This window comes from Canis lupus, chromosome 31 (assembly GCF_011100685.1).
Source record: "Canis lupus familiaris isolate Mischka breed German Shepherd chromosome 31, alternate assembly UU_Cfam_GSD_1.0, whole genome shotgun sequence".
NCBI classification, from domain to species: domain Eukaryota; kingdom Metazoa; phylum Chordata; class Mammalia; order Carnivora; family Canidae; genus Canis; species Canis lupus.
The window spans coordinates 26,667,929-26,686,836 of NC_049252.1; the positions used below are offsets into that span (position 1 = coordinate 26,667,929).

Genomic DNA, 18,908 nt, shown 5'->3' on the forward strand with positions numbered 1-18,908 from the left:
TACCTACTTAGGGCTTACCAATAGGCAGCCACAGATAAAAGAGTAAGGTATTCATTTATTCTTCCGGACATAAAAAATGATCTCAGGGCACAATGTGTGCACAAGTACGAGTGGTTTATATGCAAAGACTCAATTTCCTCAAAGTTGCCCTTCTGGAGGATGTCATAGAGCCTTTCACTGGCTGATGGACATCGCAAATTTCCAAGGGGATATTTTATCAAAATTTGTCTGACCTCAGAACTATTTTTTTCTAATACTGCCTTAGGACTTGTGTTCTATGCAACACAGTTTGAATATTTTAACAGGTTTTTATATTTTTGGCCAAATATACAATCAGGATTTAAGCCAAGGAGCAATGGTGCAACCAACAGCAATAGTTTGGGGAGAAAATGCAGACAATCCAGAAGCCAACTGAAAGGTGCTAGAACAAATATTCGGTATCTATCATTTGTTTTGCCTTATGGACAGAATGGAGATTCTCAGGTGTTGCCATCAACCAGTACAGTGAAGGTCAGGGAAGAGAGTCCCACTTGAATGGAATTTAGAACAGCAATCGTTTAGAAACAGCTCACTAAAATAATCCATGCACCAATCCCTCCTAGAATAACTCTGCTCCTAATGCAGCCATGTCCACATCATAGTCCTGTCCATCTAACTCTCCTAAAGTGATTAACTGACCCTAGCCCCACAGCAAGAGACTGCTAGGTGACTAGAATCAATGTTAGATGTCTTAGAGTTAAATCAAATGTTTTGGGGGTGCCTGGGTGGCTCAGTTGGTTAAGCATCTGCCTTCAGCTCAGGTCATGATCCTGGGATTGAGCCCCAAGTTCAGGCTCCTTGCTCAGTGGGGAGTCTGCTTATGTCTCCCTCTGCCCCTCCCCCTGCTTCTGCGTGCTCTCTCTTTCAAATGAATAAAATCTTTAAAAAAGCAAAACAAGTGTTTTAAGGAATGTCTGTATCCATTTTTATTATGATCCTCCCTAGGTTGATCAGAAGCAAGTCTGATCAACTAACAAATTACTGGCCCTTGTCATGAGTTCTATCTTAATGAATGTACTAATTTAGAAAATACAAATGAACGAACACAAACAAACCAACTGTCATTGCAAATGGAGAGCATAACCACCTTGAAGATAAAGAGGGGAAAAAACTAACTCAACCAAGCAGCACTTGAACACACAAAAAATGAACTGCATGTAGTAATTAGGGGTAAAGGGCTATTATGCCTGCAACTAAATTCTTCAATAGTTCAAAGAAAAAAAATTACACACATGTTGTCATACACACACACACACACACACACACACACACACACCAGAGACAGGAAGATAAAGAATAAAGCAAGGGTGGCCAAATGTTCACATTTGGGAAATCTGGGTAAAGGATATCCAGAAATTCTTCAGACTATTCTTGCAAACTTTCCCTAAGTCTCAAATTATATCCAAATAAAAATATATAAGTATATATAAATACATGTTCATACACCAACTGTATGAATATTATGTATATACTGAGTACCTCCTGTTGCAGAGAGGCAGTGACCCAAAAAAACATATATATAAAGAGCAGCCTTCATCCCAGTCCCTAAATGTGTTTGCTAACATCACTCAGCCAGACTTCTGCAAGCTCTAGAAGAAGTCAAAGTATGTGAGGGCTCTGCATACATAGACAACTGAACCTTAGTTCAACACAATTGCAAATTTAATACAGTGGAAGAGGACAGAAGAATAGGCATTTCAGCAAACAGCACTAGAAAAATCAGATATTCGTATGGAAGAAAGCAGACTGATTCCTACATCACACCATACCAAATTTAATTCGCAACAGATCAAAGACTGAAATGCCCGTGGCCAAACTACAAAGCTTCTGGGAGAGAACAGGAGAAAAATTGCTATGACCTAGGTTTAGGCAAAAGTTTCACAGACATGACACCAAAGGTATGACCCAAAAAAGACACGATTTGAAAAACTGGACTTCATCAAAATTCAAAATTTTAGATCTTTGAGAGACATTGTACAACAAGATGAAAATATTTACAAGTCCTGGTTCCAGTAAAGGACTTATATTCAGAATATAGAAAGAACTCTTAAGTCTCATAGCAAGAAACCAACCAACCAATAAAGTCGATGGGCAAATGATCTGAACAGACGCGTCATCAAAGAGGATGTATTAAAGGCAAATTAGTACATAAGAAGATGCTCACTGTCACATCATAAGGGACATGACAATGAAAACCACAAGGAGGTGCCACTACATGCCTATTAGAATGGCTACAACTATAAAAAGGGACCATGACCTCCTCGTGAAGGTGAGGACAATGTACAGTGGTATAACCATGCGATCCAACCCTTCCACTCCCAGGTATTTGGCCAAAAGAAAGCAGACATCCATACTAGCATTTACACACAAATTTTCATAGCAGCTTTACTCATAATTGCTCCAAATTGGTAACAGCCCAAGTGCCCAGGAAAGGTGAAAGAGCAACAAAGCATACTATACCCATAAAGTGGGACACCCCTGAGCGACATATCGATACACGTAGCCAAGTGGATGGAATGTAACGTGATTATACCAAATAAAGGATGCCATGTCAAAAAAAAAAAAAAAAAAAAAGAGTATATGCTGCTTGATTCCACTTATGTAAAATTCCAGAATGCAAACCAATCTAACTAACCTATGGTATCAAAGAGCTCGTTTGCCTGTGGCTGACAGGCAGTAAGAGGCGGGAGAGAAGAATCACAAAAAAGCAGGGAAAAACATACTAGAGTTGCTGATTCTGCTCATTCTCCTGATTGTGGCGATGGTTCCACAGGTGTATACATACGGCAAGATTCATCCAATTGTACAATGTGACCAGATGTGGCGTAGTGTATGTCAATTACATCTGAATTAATCTGCTGTGTGTGTGTGTGTGTGTGTGTGTGTTTTAAAGTATGCAAGAGTGACATCGAAGCCAACACCACTGTGCGTGAATCGAGCTCTGTCGGTTGGAGGTACAGCACAGGAAGTGTCTGTAATACAGGAGAGCCAGCCGAGGAGGAGGAGGAAGCTGTGAGCATCCTCACTGAGGTCCTAGTCATAAATCCTCATTAAAGCTATGAGGACACTATGTGCTGTAAGACTTTCTTCCTCCTGGATAATAAGCATTTCCATTAAGCAAAGGTTTTCAGAACATGATAAATTAATTTGTTTACTGGGAAACTATGGGTGCTAGTCTCATTTGCTAATAGCAAGTCTTAAAGGGCCCCACGTCACCAGAACAGAAGGTCAAGGTTGGTCTATCTTCCCAAGCAGAAGCCAAAAGAGGCATTAGTTTCATACAAGTTGATGGCATTTGTGTCACCTCACCCAGACAAGGTTCCCCTCTAAGCATCCCTTCAGGAACTGACCCCACCAGACATCCAATGGAGACTCAACTCCACGAGCACAAGCACGTACCAAAAAGAGCATATGCCTCCTGCCATGTGTTATCAAGAGGTTCAACTGACCTACAGAGTAACCTGCCCATGACATGAGGAGGCAGCCTGACATCATCTGAGGATGAGACTTACCTTGAATTGATCAACTTTCTCAAGCTTTTCCAAATCAGGTACCAGTCTCACTCCATCTTCTAGAGTTTTAAGAAATTCTACTTGAAACTCTACCATTTCGGTTAGATTTCCAAAGAGCACATCAAGCTGGAAAATGGAGAAGAATTTAAGCCACCCCATATTTCATCAGTGTTCAGAAACTTTATTGGCTTCCAATTTCAAAGTCTTTCTATCAATACTCATCAATTAAGATCATGAGCCTACCATGGTGGGGGAGGCCCCTCCTTACTCTCTGGTTGCAAGCCAAGAGCATAACACACATTTTATTTATTACAATTAAGCAAATTCAAAATGTTTTTAGTATTGCAAATGTGCCTCACTTCTTTCTCTTCACCATGTCAAGCTGCGACCCTCACAAAGTTAAGACAATTTCCACCATACCTCATCTTGGGTGAGGAAAGTTTCTTTTTGAAGAGGTTTTAGGTATCTCTCCATGAGACAGTTTAAGTCCTAAGGGTTGAAAGGATATTTCATTAGCACATCTAACAGTCTAGAAGGAAGCTAAAGGGGAAAGTAACAGATTATGTCCCAAATGCTAACATTACAGTGTTTGGGTCATTAAGTTCATTTAAAGCAGGAGTAAGCCAATCTTTTCAGTAATATTTTAGACTCTGCAGGCCATGTGGCCTCTGTCACAACCATGTTAAATCTATTGCTGTACCAGGAAAGCCGCTTCCAGTTACGGCAGCACAGACAACACGTAAATGAGTGTGTGTGTGGCTGTGTTCCAATAAAACTGTCAAAACAGGCAGAGGGCTGGATTTGACCTGAGGGCCATAATTTGCTGACCCCTAAGTTAAAAGACTAAAATAGATCATTAATAACAGATCACACTGCTGTGACATATAACTAAATTATACAGTTACAGGAATAGATGATTAATACAGTTATAGGAATGCATTACAACATGTGTATTGTAATATATGTATAATGCATGTATTATGAGTTATATGTACTATATAGACATTATGAATCATATAGGAATAAATGACATAGTTACAGGGATAACTAGATGAACACAAGTGAGAATAATAAGAAAACAGATACCCTTCTGTCTAGACTCAAATTAGATACTGAAAATAATACCTTAAAATTTTTTAAAAACTAAATTCCATTTTAGTATTAGGTCAACAACAGATTTAGAAAAGTCAGAGGGCTCACTGAATATTCACCATCCTCTCCTTTGTTGATCAATGACAAATGTCAATGAATTGCCCTAAGAATTGATGTGCTTCCTTAACATGCAGGAGATCTGAATGTTCAGAGGAAAGGCCAGATTCCACAGGAGACCAAACACAGTGTTAAACCCACAAAGCCCCTCCTTCAAGAACGAGGGGGGGAGGGTAGACCAGCAAGACGTACTTTCACGTAGGTGCGCTCTGTCTCCAGGAGCTCACAGATCACTTTGCGCAGCTTGTCAGCGTCCGTGAGCTGCCTCATGGTGGCCAGCTGAGGCCCGGTGGCGTCCTGAGGAGGTGGGCTTGGGTCAGAGGGGTTCATCTCATGCAGACTGCGGCAAAATGCGGCCACCTGTTCCGTGCTCTTCGGAGCACAGTTGAAAAGGCAAAGCAGAGGAAGTTACCTCTCACAAGAGAGACCTGTCTGACAGCTGTTCTGCCTAAAGGTGTCCTTCCCAGTTAATGAACTGCCACACACACAAATTACATCTCTCCTTTCCCCAGACAGCTCTACACATGTAAGAGCTCACTGAACACTCAGAAAAACCATAACAACAATTGCTAACAGATTCTGAGTGTTCACTACATGCCAGGCACTTGTCTGATGTATTTATTCTTCCCACATGGTAAGTTAAGGGCTATTAGCATTCCTATGAAACAGCTGAGACAAAGGAGGCCCAGAGAGGTTAAGTAACTCATCGGAAATTGCACAGCTCTTGCACAGCTCGAAAATGGCAGAGCTGGGATTTGAACCAGGCAGTGTGGATCAAAGCCTGTGTTCATAACTACTCTGCAAGAAGCTTACAAATAAGCAGACGGAGAGATGGAAAAATTAAACTCAATTCACTCCAAAGACAAGGCTAATTATCATAGCCCCCACTTAAGTAAACTATACTTTGCAATACTGGAAGATGATTTTATAAGCTAAGATTCTTTCTGGCTCTGTTAAAAATTAGACCTAAGGTAACTTTCTAGATAATGATGGATACTCATATATTTTAAGGGAAGAAAGGGAAAAGTTTCTGTCTCTCCAGCTTCCCCAAGCAGAAAAATACCTCCTCTTTCGGGATCCCTGGGTGGCGCAGCGGTTTGGCGCCTGCCTTTGGCCCAGGGCGTGATCCTGGAGACCCGGGATCGAATCCCATATCAGGCTCCCGATGCATGGAGCCTGCTTCTCCCTCTGCCTGTGTCTCTGCCTCTCTCTCTCTCTCTCTGTGACTATCATAAGTAAATAAATAAAAAAAAAAAAAAAAAAAAAAGAAAAATACCTCCTCTTTCGAAATAAAGGCTGTGGAGCCCTGAATAAGGCTTCAGTGGGGGAGCTCAGCCTCCACCTAATCTCTGTCCAGGATGATTCAGGTAGAAGTTTAGGGTTCTAGGATTCTAAAATTCAAACTTCAAGTTATGCAAAACAATTCTCCAAAGCATGGGTGGTAGGCGGGGTGCTAAAAACCGAGTGGAATTAGTACTTGGCCACCTGGGCTGCATATAGCAATCACCTGGGGAGCATGCCCAGCGCACCCTCCAGATCAATTCAATCAGGACCTCCAGGAAGAGATGAGCCAGCGTATTGTTTAAAGCTCCTGATGGAATGCCTCCAGAAGCTATTTTGTAGCACAAAATCTAGTTTATTAATATTTGTCCAAATGTACCACTCTATAAATGTTTGCTAGATATCTCCTTGAAGGCAGGCTGTCTGCTCCTCCTCCTCTCCCTGGCTTCCAATGTCTAATTCATCCCTAGGCACAGAGTATTCCCAGCAAACACGGGTGCAGATAAAGAAGTACTTCTTCTTTCACCCACCCACCCAGGAAGAACATAAGAATATCCTCCCAGAGCTGGAAGTCAAGGCTGGCATTTGGTGCAGAGCACAGAAGCTAAAACCAAAGGTACTCCATGGAGGCAACCCCTTACACACAAAGGAAGAAGGCAGCCAACATTAGCATGCCTTCCCCTCACCGGCATAACCCAGAGGGAAAGGAGCATAGAATAAAGGCAGTACAAGGACAGGGGAAGTCAGAACCTAACAAGGATGCATTCATGATAATGCCATGACAGCAAAGAGGAAAGCCAGGACCCAAATCCACATGATTATTATTTCTGTGTGTGTTTTAAAGATTTATTTATTTATTTGGGGGGAAGGGGCAGAGGAGGGGAAAGAGTCTCCTCAGGCAGCACAGAGCCTGACGTAGGGCTCAATCCCAGGGCCCTGAGATCACAACCAGAGCTGAAACCAAGAGTCGGCTGCTCAACTGACTATACCACCCAGGCGCCCCTATTTCAATTCTCTTACAATGACCATAGCTTATTTTGTTGCCACTACTGACCCTAGTCTTATGTGCCAGAGGGTACCAGTCACCTCTCAGGGGGCCACTGTTCAATGCTCTCCATGAATTCAGTGTTCCAGTCACTATTTATCCCCACAAAGAATTCTCCTTTCAGGGATGAACCAAAAACTCACCAAAATGTGCTGAATTGTAAGAAATGTGAATTATGTGTCAATAAGGCTGTTAAAAAAGAAAGAATTTCATTAAAGCTTATTTCTGGAAAAATCAACTAAACAGTTTTTTATTTAGCTATGTTAGTATTTTACTACCTCGTCCTTTCCTTTCTTAAACATCTGGCTAAATATAGCTTTGTCTTACAAATTACACAGAAACAAAAGACCCGTTGTAACAAAAAAATGCTCACATAGCTTTTAAATAATCTGGGGATAACTGTAATAGGTCACTACTGCATTATAACATAGATATGATGGGGAGAGGTAACCCTCACCAAAATTAAAAAATTAAAATCCCATATGGACAGACCAAGAGAAAGACTGATAACTAACAGCCCTGCCCTCCAGCTTTTCCCACCTGTCTTTTATTGCCTAGATTTGGCATCCTGCAAAGGAACCGAACACAACAAACATATAATTGGCACCTTCTCTTATACAATGCATTTCTCAGGGGCCCAACAGTAACCACAGCTGTCTGTCATTTATATGCAGATTAACATCAAAGCTACTCCTCATGATAAATAAATCCATCGTTTCATTCCCATCAGAGACACAATGTGCTTTTCTACAATTTTATCATTTAGACAAGTTGCCATGGGAGATCTAATGTCCTCAGAGGGTATACAAAAGGTGCTCCATACTTTCAGGATGGGCCAAAGTTATGACCTGGGGACTCAGGCACATATCAAGGGCAGGAAATTCCAGAAGGTGCTTCTCTCTGTGCTCCTAATTCTCAGCGCACTGACCAGCTACCGTTGTCACCTATATCTGCATATAATAGTGAAAGGTATGGATGGACTTTCTAAGGTTCTCATTCCCACTGTTTCACCATCAATGCCTTGAGGCTTCCATTTTTAAGAGTCTAAGTTGAGTTTCTCACTTTGTGTGAAGTTCACCACTTCTAAGGTCAGGCATCCTTATGTTAAGCAGGCCCAAGAGAAGAGCTGAGGTTAATGGCTTGTGGGCTATGGCCTTCGTGCTCTAAATCTATGTCATAAAGCTAAAGTCATATCCTACCCAACCTCATTCCCAAACACCCAGCCTGCTCATCTTTCTTCCCCTCTGAGCCAAGTTCTGGATTATAGGAAAAATCATGAGCATCCCAGGGACGCTCCCAAATTCCTTTAAATCCTCTTCTGACAATTCAAAGCCTTAGGCATCCCTTTCTTATTAAATACAATCCTAAATTTAGGATAGATTTAGCCAGGTGCTCTCTTACATAGAGACAGGGCAAAGCAGTCTCAACACAGACCACCCTGTTCTCTGATTCGAGGTATAAACTCTCATAAGGGATATGGACATATTCCTAACATGGACATAATCTCTTTATTCCCAATTACATGCTATTTATAAAACAGAATTCCAAGTTACAATGCATATTGTCACAGCACGTTTTGCAAGGCTCTTAATGAAACTTTTACTTGGAAACAAAATGATGGCATCAAGCTGGAGAATTTTTGTTTTACTGAAATGTTACCCAAAAAACATCCTCATTAGGAAGTATGAAATGCAGGTCTTTTCTAGAATACCTCCAATGCAGAGATTTTATATGTTGTGGCCCAACTTTTAAGTCTCCCTGACCCTATACTAGTGGTTAGATTTTTTTGCATCGAGATCCACTGAGATCTCCTCTGGGTAGCTTAGCTGTGACTCGGGACATAAGAGGAGGGGTTACAGAACTCCCCCCCACCGCTCCGACACTGAGCATCCTTAGCTGTCCTCTTTATTCCACACCCAGCTCCGCAGCCAGGGATGCCTGGAAAGGTGGCTGCCGTGGGAGGTTCTCCACACACTCCTCAGAGCCAAGTTTCCTGGAACTGGGACAAACAGTGAAGTGCTGCTAAGAAGGAGGAGACAGTGGAGGTTTCTGTACTGGGCAAGGGACAAACCTCTCCCCACCAGAGGACTACAATCAGTCACCCTGGAGACAGAAAAGCACTTTCGGGCACTTCAGAGTTGCCAGCTTGAAACTGTTCAAGGTAGTGAAGCCACTCCACTGTCAGGGCTAAGAATTATCCAACCAACGTGTGGAGAAGAGTATACAATTGCAGGAGGAAACGAGCCCCTTTACTGAGGCCAGCATGAAGCTCAATGTTTATAATATCGCTTTCTTCCTGTGGAAGATGAAAAGAAAGTACAAAAAGAGGGGGGGGGGAGGCTTTTAAGTATACACTATTGACTCAAGCTACCCAGCTGTTTAAGCTCTTCCTGTTATGCAACCACTAAAGGCAATTTCTATCTCTAGATGAGTTCAGAGTTCTAAAACTGTCCTTTAAGTCTGACCGATTTAACACATCCCACAGATTTAAAAGGGGCCAGAGTGGCCTAAATTCTTAAAACCTTTACTTAAGGTTTTTTGGAGACAAACACCAAAGTCATGTTCTCTATAATTTCAGCGACCACTATATGCAGTGGTAATCCCTCTAGTTTTCCCATCACCTTCTCTGTCTCCTTTTGAACAAACGTTGAAGAAGAAACATCCAAGAAGGATGAAAGCTCCAGTTGGGTAAATCAGGTGTCCTCACCGCCAGATTTCAAGTTTCATTGAATGACACAAAATCTAATCGTGGGCAGACTTCAATATTAATACTGAACTACTAAAAAGCTTAATTTGATTTGGTTAAATTATTCCTTGTCGTTAACCAGCTGGACTTTCTCACTAGGGACTCACCATTTACTGACATACACAATATAAGTCGGTTGATGCTAAACCATCAACACAACCCCTGGGCCAACATTTCTATCACCATCTCCTTCTCAAGAAAGCAGAAATAAAGCCCAAAACACTTAAAACCTGACAGGAGGCAAGGTGGACATCCTTCTTCCAGAAATGCTTAATGAGCACTCAGGCTACCCAGTCTGAGGTGGGGATCAGGGAAATGTGCCATACACCTAACACAAACACACTCAAAATCTCAACAACCAAAAGAGAGGAGAAGCATTCAAATGACACTCAGTTTTAAAAAATACTATATAATACATCTTTATGACATTTAAGAATGAAAAAAAATAAATGTGAAGATTCTAGGCCAATTCGACCCCATGCCAACTACTGATGCCCAACTACCTCCCCCCGACCCTGCCGTGCTAAACTATATATTCTTTATCAACAAGGGAGATCGGAGGGTAAAAGGATGCAGTGATGGGGAAACGGGACAAGCACAATCACTGTCATTTGGGCTGAAAAGCAATCCAGCTGGAAAGTCGTAACACAAACAAGGTTAGCAAGAAAGAATTCAAACATGCTCACCAGATGAAGTGTCCGATATATAGAATCACCGGACTTGTCATTGTTTTCAATCCTGGGCTTGCGCTTTATTTTCCACAGTGCAGACATCATCAGGAATATATTCTCATGGTAATTTTACCACCTGACGTGTTCCGCACAGAAACAGAAGTTTCTTAAAATACCCCGAGAGCGCCCAACGCCTTCCAGTTCCCAAGGGAGCATCCTCTCATCTAGACAGCCCATGCCGGCTCGCCCAGGAAACCTACTGCTGCATCAACAGATAGGACAGCAGCACAGCAGCCTCTGGGATGGTGTCAAAGGCTAACGCATGGACAGGAATTTATGCTTTGATTTCACCTGGCTAACCCACAAAAGTTCCAGAAAGAGAGAACCAAAAGAGACCAGAGCACAAAGCAGAAAAAGCCTGCCCAGGATGTGAGCCGCTCTGCTCTGCGGACCAGGATCAGCTGATTGGCCAGCGTCATGCACTGCACAGGGATATTAAACCCCGCCGGCTCAAACAACTTTGAAGACACCCCTCACTGAGTCTGGGGGCAGGCACTAAAAAGATAAAGAAAGAAAAATAAGTAAATAAAGAATAAAAACTATATAGGATAGATAGATAGATAGATAGATAGATAGATAGATAGATAGATAGATAGATTTTTTTTTTTTACCAGTTTATGTTTTCACATTTTCCGCTTCATGCTTTGTTCCTAAAGCAGACATTTCCGAGACAATCCCAATTTGGATTAAAAAAGAGGAAAGGTGGCTTTCAGGATGGAAATGTTCTGAAAATCATTCTAATACATTTGCTAAGTAGAAAACAGGAATCACAGCTGCCAGGGGGGCCAGGAATACATAACAGGACAGCTGGGGGCTCATTAGCATTCATTGCCAGAGACAAGAGTTTTAGATTAGAAGCACAGAAACAAGTGACCAGTGGAGGAGGCCCCGTAGAGGTCAGCACCCACAGACACAAGAGGAAGGAGGTAGCTTACAAAGAGAAAGGCTGCTAGACTGCCCCCCACCCCCGCTCCCTCCCCCGTCCCCGTGTGAGAGCCCCACCCCCAGCCCCATGGATGTGACTTTCTAGTGCCACCAATGCTCTGGAAGCCCGCAATTATCTACTTGCTGAACTCCAAAAGGCCAGAGGAGCAACAACCATTAAAAAAAAAAAAAAAATCAAAAAACACAACACTCCAACCTGCATTGTCTTTACTCTGCCCATTATTTCATAAAGCAATTCATTTACAAAGAAGAGCAAAAATATTAAACAAAGCAAATCAACAGCCTTTACAGATTCAGCAAGAATAAAAAAAAAAAAAGGATTGCTTGTTTTATTTCATTTCTTGATCCGTTTGCTAATTTATTTGTTTTTACATTCTACACCCAGCCTGGTGCCTTCAAAGTAGGGCTAAATCATCCTTCCATGTCTAAGGTAGCTTGCGACTTAAAAATTAATGTGTGGTTTGTTCTCAAGAAAAATTACTGATCTAGGAGACATGTCAAAAGAATATTTCATTTTGATCAAGAAACTCAAGATATGTGCTTGCTCTTACTCTAAATCATAAAAGTAAAAAAAAAAAAAAAAAGACACCCAGAAAGGTTCAGCATTAAGAAAATATGTAAGTGGTTAATTAGTACATATCTAATTGACTTGCATAGCACACTAATTAATTCCTTCTTTTTCTGAAACCTAGAATTTAACACCAGACTTTAACATCTGGCCAGAAGGTAGTTGTAGTACAGCAGGTGACAACACAAGGCCTTGTCTTGCCATCTCAGAGCTGTGTGACCTTCACTGAGTTGCTAACCTCTCTGTTCCAATGTCATTACCTATGAAATAGAAGGAATAATAGTATTTCTCTCTCAGAGGTACTGTGAGGATGAGATGGTGCCCAATATATACAAGATACTAAGTAAGTGTTAGTTCCATTTACTATCAGGAATACACAGTAAGGGAGTGCCTGGGTGGCTCCACCCATTAAGCGTCTGCCTTCAGCTCAAGTCATGATCCCAGTGTCCTCGGTTGGGCTCTTGGCTCAGTGGGGAGTCTGCTGCTCTCCCTCCTCCATCCCCCCCCCCCAAACAAAATTTTAAAAGAAAGAAAAGAAAAGAAAAGAAAAGAAAAGAAAAGAAGGAAGGAAGGAAGGAAGGAAGGAAGGAAGGAAGGAAGGAAGGAAGGAAGGAAGGAAGGAAAGAGAGAGAGAGAGAGAGAGAGAGAAGAAAGAAAGAAAGAAAGAAAGAAAGAAAGAAAGAAAGAAAGAAAGAAAGAAAAGGAAGGAAGGAAGGAAGGAAGGAAGGAAGGAAGGAAGGAAGGAAGGAAGGAAGGAAGGAAGGAAGGAAGGAAGGAAGGAGATACACAGTAGGACTCAGGCTCCAAGAACCATTTGCTCAATTTGTTTTTTGCTTCTAAATATCCAAAGTGAGAAATTAACTCATTAAAGGCCAATTTAATTAACTAACTTGGGTTGCATGACAAAACAGCTCAAATAAAGAAGATAAAATGTGAATAGAACCAAAACTAGAGAGTATTTTTAGATATAGAATCACACAGTGCTCCTCAACCTAGTGAAAAGGAATATGAACTTATGGTTTCAGTGAAGGTCACTGTACTAGCTTTAAAAATACTGATCATCACCCAAATTTGTCATCAGTAATTTTGATGAAATTCTCTTGTTATGAGAGCCGCCATGCATTTCTACAGTGAAATCCACGGACAAGGTGGCCTGTTCCTGCCTCTGACCCTATCTATTCCAGGTGGGTTTCAGACCTATTCTCTGGAGAAAGAACCATTGAGTCAGAGAGGCATCGGGGTCAGTCCAACAAAACCCTGGGGCCCCTTCCTTCCTCTCCATTGCCAGACCTAACATTACAGAGGACCCTGTTTAGGACCTCATGACTCACAAATTTCGAATGAAAACAATCTCAAAATCCACAAGGAATGAGAACATTGCCTATGACAGTGAGGTAAAAATGATCCAAGTTAAAAAGTATTCAGAAATAAGTGTTTTAGATATAGGAAAAATAGCTGCATTGCTAAATCAAATTAGAAACTGAGAATTAACATTCTTAAGTTCAATAGCAAAATAACTTAATAAATACCTTTCTAAATCTCTTACCTCAGTTTGGAAATATCCATTTCTCTTGAGAGGGACCCCTCCCACCCCTACCCTAAGTGCATAAAATGGCCACACACCTAAAAAGTAATTTGAAGCAGTTTTTTGAGGGTTTTTTTGGCTTTAAATGAAATGTGTGCATTTCCACTTATTCATCTGTATTTTAATTAAGAACCAACAGCATAAAGCCTTTTGTAAGTATTAAAATTACTTTTGGGGCACCTGGATGCCTCAGTGGTTGAGCATCTATCTGCCTTTGGCTCAGGTTGTGATCTCAGGGTCCTGGGATCGAGTCCTGCATCAGGCACCCCAAAGGAAGCCTGCTTCTCCCTCTGCCTGTGTCTCTGCCTCTCTCTGTCTCTTTCATGAAAATAAATAAAATCTTTATAAAAAATAAAATTACTTTCCAACATTAAATGTTATACTATGCTCAGCTTGAAAGGACACTGAGAATGGTGATCCTATCTATGATGATCAAAGAGACACACATGGGCAAAAATCATGGTGAAACACAGACACACAGAGAAATGTAGGTTTTTAAAATACTAGTTCATATTTGAATAATGTATTTCCATGACTACAATTATATTATTTAACACCCTTCCCCACCCCCCCATCATCCAATCACTGAACAAAGGCAAGTATCACCCTGACCTTGCAAAAGGGGAAGAAGAAAGTATAATTTAAAATGACATGATTTGATCAGAAAGTGACTGGTAAGAGTCAAACAAAAGAAAGAAAGGTACGTGAAGAGATCTACATAAATATGTCAACAACACTACAAAAAAAAAGTGAATAAATACAGAAAGAGTCAATTATACAATTACTTTTGCTTGGGGGGGCCTTTGGACAGAGGAACGTCAAGTTTTTAAACTGTTGTACTTTGGAGAGTGTGCTCAGAACAGGCTGGTGATCCACGGAACTGTTTGAGAGGTGGGATAAAAACATGATGATGGGGCACCTGGATGGCTCAGTGGTTGAGCGTCTACCTTTGGCTCAGGTCATGATCCGGTTCTGGGATTAAGTCTCGCATTGGGCTCCCCATAGGGAACCTGTTTCTCCCTCTGCCCATGTCTCTGCCTCTCTCTCTTTCATGAATAAATAAATAAAATCTTTTTTTTTTAATTTAAAAATAAATAAAAAATAAAAGCATGATGAATTATGGAAAAGAAATTCACAGTCTTCTACCAAAGAGTTAGGATAAGGGCTTTTTCACAGCCCTCTAATAACTGAGGAACATGCTCTATGAATAAATAAAAACATTGTTTCTTTTCCTTTCACATAAAATCTGTTCACCTTTCACAAAAGCCAAACATGGACAATGCAAAACGATTTTGTTGCAGGAACCATGAATGGCAAGAAAGCCTAACAGGCCCAGCCACACACACATTTTGGATGATATTTCTTCAAAGAAGGAAAACAGGTGAAATGAGATGCAAACTCATTAAAAGTGATTCCTGCCCTGTATTCTCATGTGTAGTATCACATATTGTTATCAAGGCTGTAATTGGGATTTCGTATTTTATTTCGTGACATCTCAGAGGTAAAAACACTTGGTCCCGTGGAGAGGCCTCCTAACCATACACGGCTGCAAAGGTGATTGTGTCAGTTGTGTCGGCTGTGATTCTTCGGTGGTTCGACACGTGGGACGTGAAAATGAAAATCTCTCACCTTGCTGCTGTGATCAGTTTCATCTGAGGATTCCAAGTCGGGCCCCTCGGTCTCCTCCGGAGCGGTCTCGGCACTACTGCCCTGCTCGCTGCAGAGGCTGTGTCCTGCAAGATGAAATCAGCAGAAAATGTGGGTCAGCATGTAGAGCAATTGCTAAAAGCCAGGCCTCTGCAAGGGGGGCACAGGGTCAGGCTCCTGACATGTACATATATTGTTAGCCCCTCCATGTAGGAGCTCCACGATCTTGACCCAATAAGCGTGTTCTATTTTATTTATTGTGTTTATTGCTACTATTATTGTTTTTTTTTTTGAGATTTTATTTATTTATTCATGAGAGACACACACACACACACAGAGAGAGGCAGAGACACAGGCAGAGGGAGAAGCAGGCTCTATGCAGGGAGCCTGACGTGGGACTCGATCCCTGGTCTCCAGGATCATGCCCTGGGCCAAAGGCGGCACTAAACCACTGAGCCACCCAGGCTTCCCGACTATTATTGTTTTTATATGATAGTACATATAGATATTATTTACTTTTTATAACACATAATTACATGTTGAAGCCCTAACCTCCCATGTGATGCTACTGCTATTTGGAGAGGGACCCGAAGGACAGAAACGTTCAGTCTGTAATATGTGTGATGGCTGTTTTTGCAAAGCCTGGTGAACTATAAACGTAACACCATACTTCCACACTTCCCACCACATTCTATGCAAAGGTGAAGGAAAAGAACCTTACAATCACGCTCCTCTGGCAGGCCTGTCAAATTTAAAGAATATCTGAGCTCCTAGGGGATCATGCTCTACAGATGCAGGTTCAATAGACTTGGGGTTGAACCTAAACTTCTGCATTTCTTACAAGCTCCAAAAGTGACACCAATCAATACTGTCCTTGGACCACCCTTGGAGCAGCAAGGCTCTAAGACATCTGAAACCCTCTAGCTAATCTGATGAGACAGTGGTAATCAAGCCAGTTTGGCAGTGGTTTGGGGACGAAGCACTCTCATACAAAGGGACCAGATAGGAAATGAGAGTGAAGGAGCCACTTTCTGACTCTCTGGATGAAAGTCTCCATTTGCAAAGAGGCTGCTTTATCCAGTGGCACGCTATTATAGTCATGATCCGCTTGGCATCACTTTATGTTCAAATTCAAAGTTGGCTGCAAAACAGGGAGGAAGCTGACCTCTAAGCAAATGCTACAGCAAGGCTGCGCCTGTAGTCCCCCTCTCTTCCTCTGAAATAAAGCACCAGTGAGGTGAATACAACCTAGATGTAAGCTTCTGTCTGTATCTTCCCTTCTGCTCTGGCTCTAGGAGTTTCTTTCTTCAGATTGATTGATTGATTGATTTCAGAAAGAGAGACAGTGTGTGTTGTGTGTGCATGGTGGGGGGGAACAGAGGGAGACAGCGTGAGGATCCCAAGCAGATTCTGCACTGAGTGCAGAGCCCACACGAAGCTCAATCTCATGACCCTGAGATCATGACCTGAGTGGAAACCAAGAGTCGGATGCCCAACCAACTGTGCCACCCAGGAGCCCCTGGCTCTAGCATTTTCTAATTACTTGCTCGCTCTAACATATGGTGGTAGCAGTCAAAGAGAAATACTCAGTTAACTTGGTGGTTATCAACTCTGTTGTATTGTCGTGTCATCTCCGTGGGAAAAAGGTGATTAAACCCTTTTATGGGGGCAATGACCTAGATGCTGGGGCCAGAGAAACGGGCAAGAGTGGATCCTCACTGTGGAGGAACCACTAAGCTTACATAGGGCCACTTTGCTAGGAGCACTAAGCTCTTGGATCATGGAAACCATGGCTCCCTCTGTACTATCTGGAGCAGCCAGTCTACACAGCATGCTGGGGCTCCATTCACACAGCGATCTGCACAACAGCAACCCCCAGACTGAACCACCAAATGCTGTGACCCTGCATATCTCATCATGTAACACATCACCCAGGGTATAGCTGATGCTCACAAAATATTGGAAAAACAAAGGAAAGGATTTTCTTTTTCTTTTTAAAAAGATTTGATTTATTTATTCATGAGAGACAGAAAGGCAGAGAGAGAAGCAGGTTCCCTGCAAGGAGTCCAATGCAGGACTCGATCCCGGGACCCAGGGATCATAACCTGAGCCAAAGGCAAATGCTCAACCACTGAGCCACCCAGGTGCCCAAGGAAACGATTTTCATTATTTTTTTTTTAATTTTTTATTTATTTATGATAGTCACACAGAGAGAAAGAGAGAGAGGCAGAGACATAGGCAGAGGGAGAAGCAGGCTCCATGCACTGGAAGCCCGACGTGGGATTCGATCCCGGGTCTCCAGGATCGCGCCCCGGGCCAAAGGCAGGCGCTAAACCGCTGCACCACCCAGGGATCCCGATTTTCATTATTAATGATACTGTGGGGCAAGGTCTCCTGAAAAGCAAGCAAGCAAGCAGGAAAGAGAGGAAAGAAACCACCTCCACAAAACACTTAGGAATGCTAAATGAAATATAACAAAATCCTTTTAAACATAGAGCTGAGCCCCCCAAAAAAACCCAGAATCCCAAATGAAGACAGTAAAAGAAGCTGGTATGCCAGTCTGAAAGCTGTGGCCACATTGAGTAAATCTATCAGTTTCCAAACCGTAGTGCAGTCTCTCCCACAGAGGGAGGAAGATCTATTGGTGGTAGGAAAGGAACAATCTGGGGTGGAGGGGGCAAAATTGCACACTTGGCAGAGACACTTGACTCTCCCTCAGTGCTGGGCACTAAATACAATTAGCACCCCCCAGTTTCTGTGCCAATAAAACCACACCCACACATTTCCCAAAAGCAGTATCATCCCAGCTTGGGAACCAATGCCCTGGAGACTCTGGTTTCAATCGTGAAGACATGATACTGAAAACAGGTGTCAGATCTGTACAAATTGGAAAGTGAGAACTGAATCCCTCACATTCATACGGGTCCCTTTAATGGCTATACTCTCAGTCTAGAAAGATGCAAAAAGATAAAAAAGTATCCACTGGCAATAGGAAAAGGGGGGACGGAAGGGGAGGGGAGGGAAGGGAGCAGGGAAGGAGAAGCAAACCAACAAAGGAAAGGAGGCTTGTCTGATTCTGCCTACACTCCAGGACACAAGAGCTGGGAGGGAGCAAGGAGGAGCTTTCTCCAAAGATGACAACTGCAGGCTGGCTCTCTGGGTGTCTGAGACTCAAATTTACAGCATGTACTGCATCCAGGAGACTCCATGTCTTTGTCAGCTTGGGCTGCTATAACAAAAGACCTCAGATGTGGTGGCTGAAATAACAGACATTTATTCTCTCGTTCTGAAGCATGGAAGTCCAAGGTCTAGGGGCTCACAGATTCAGTTCTTGGTTAGGACTTGTGGGAGGCCACCATCTCCCTACATGTTCACATGGCTTTTTCCCTGTGTGTGCAAGGGAAGAGTGAGCTCTCCTCTCTCCGTCTCCTTACAAAGACACTAATTCCATCATGGGGGGCTACTCTCACAACTTTATCTAAAAGTGATTACTTCCTAAAGGCCCCAACTCCAAAGAGCAATCACCTCAGGGCTCAGGGCTTCAGTATATGGATTTTGGCAGGACACAGACATTTCATCCATGACATTCAAGATGAAGAA

The 18,908-nt window shown here is 42.3% G+C and overlaps 1 protein-coding gene across 6 annotated transcripts in view; it reads right to left on the bottom strand.

Annotated features, from left to right (window-relative positions):
- TIAM1 (TIAM Rac1 associated GEF 1) overlaps positions 1 to 18,908 on the bottom strand; it is a 380,928-nt gene that overhangs the window by 26,708 nt on the left and 335,312 nt on the right. For 5 of the 6 annotated variants that reach the window (XM_038581329.1, XM_038581328.1, XM_038581330.1 and 2 more), the window contains 4 exons: positions 15,291 to 15,394; positions 4,953 to 5,132; positions 3,972 to 4,040; positions 3,552 to 3,677 (listed from right to left, as the gene is read on the bottom strand). In XM_038581329.1, the coding sequence (XP_038437257.1) occupies positions 3,552 to 3,677; positions 3,972 to 4,040; positions 4,953 to 5,132; positions 15,291 to 15,394 (479 nt within the window). Of the gene's footprint in view, positions 1 to 3,551; positions 3,678 to 3,971; positions 4,041 to 4,952; positions 5,133 to 10,518; positions 10,931 to 15,290; positions 15,395 to 18,908 lie in introns of those variants that run through there. The other variant, XM_038581332.1, reaches the window with a different exon arrangement.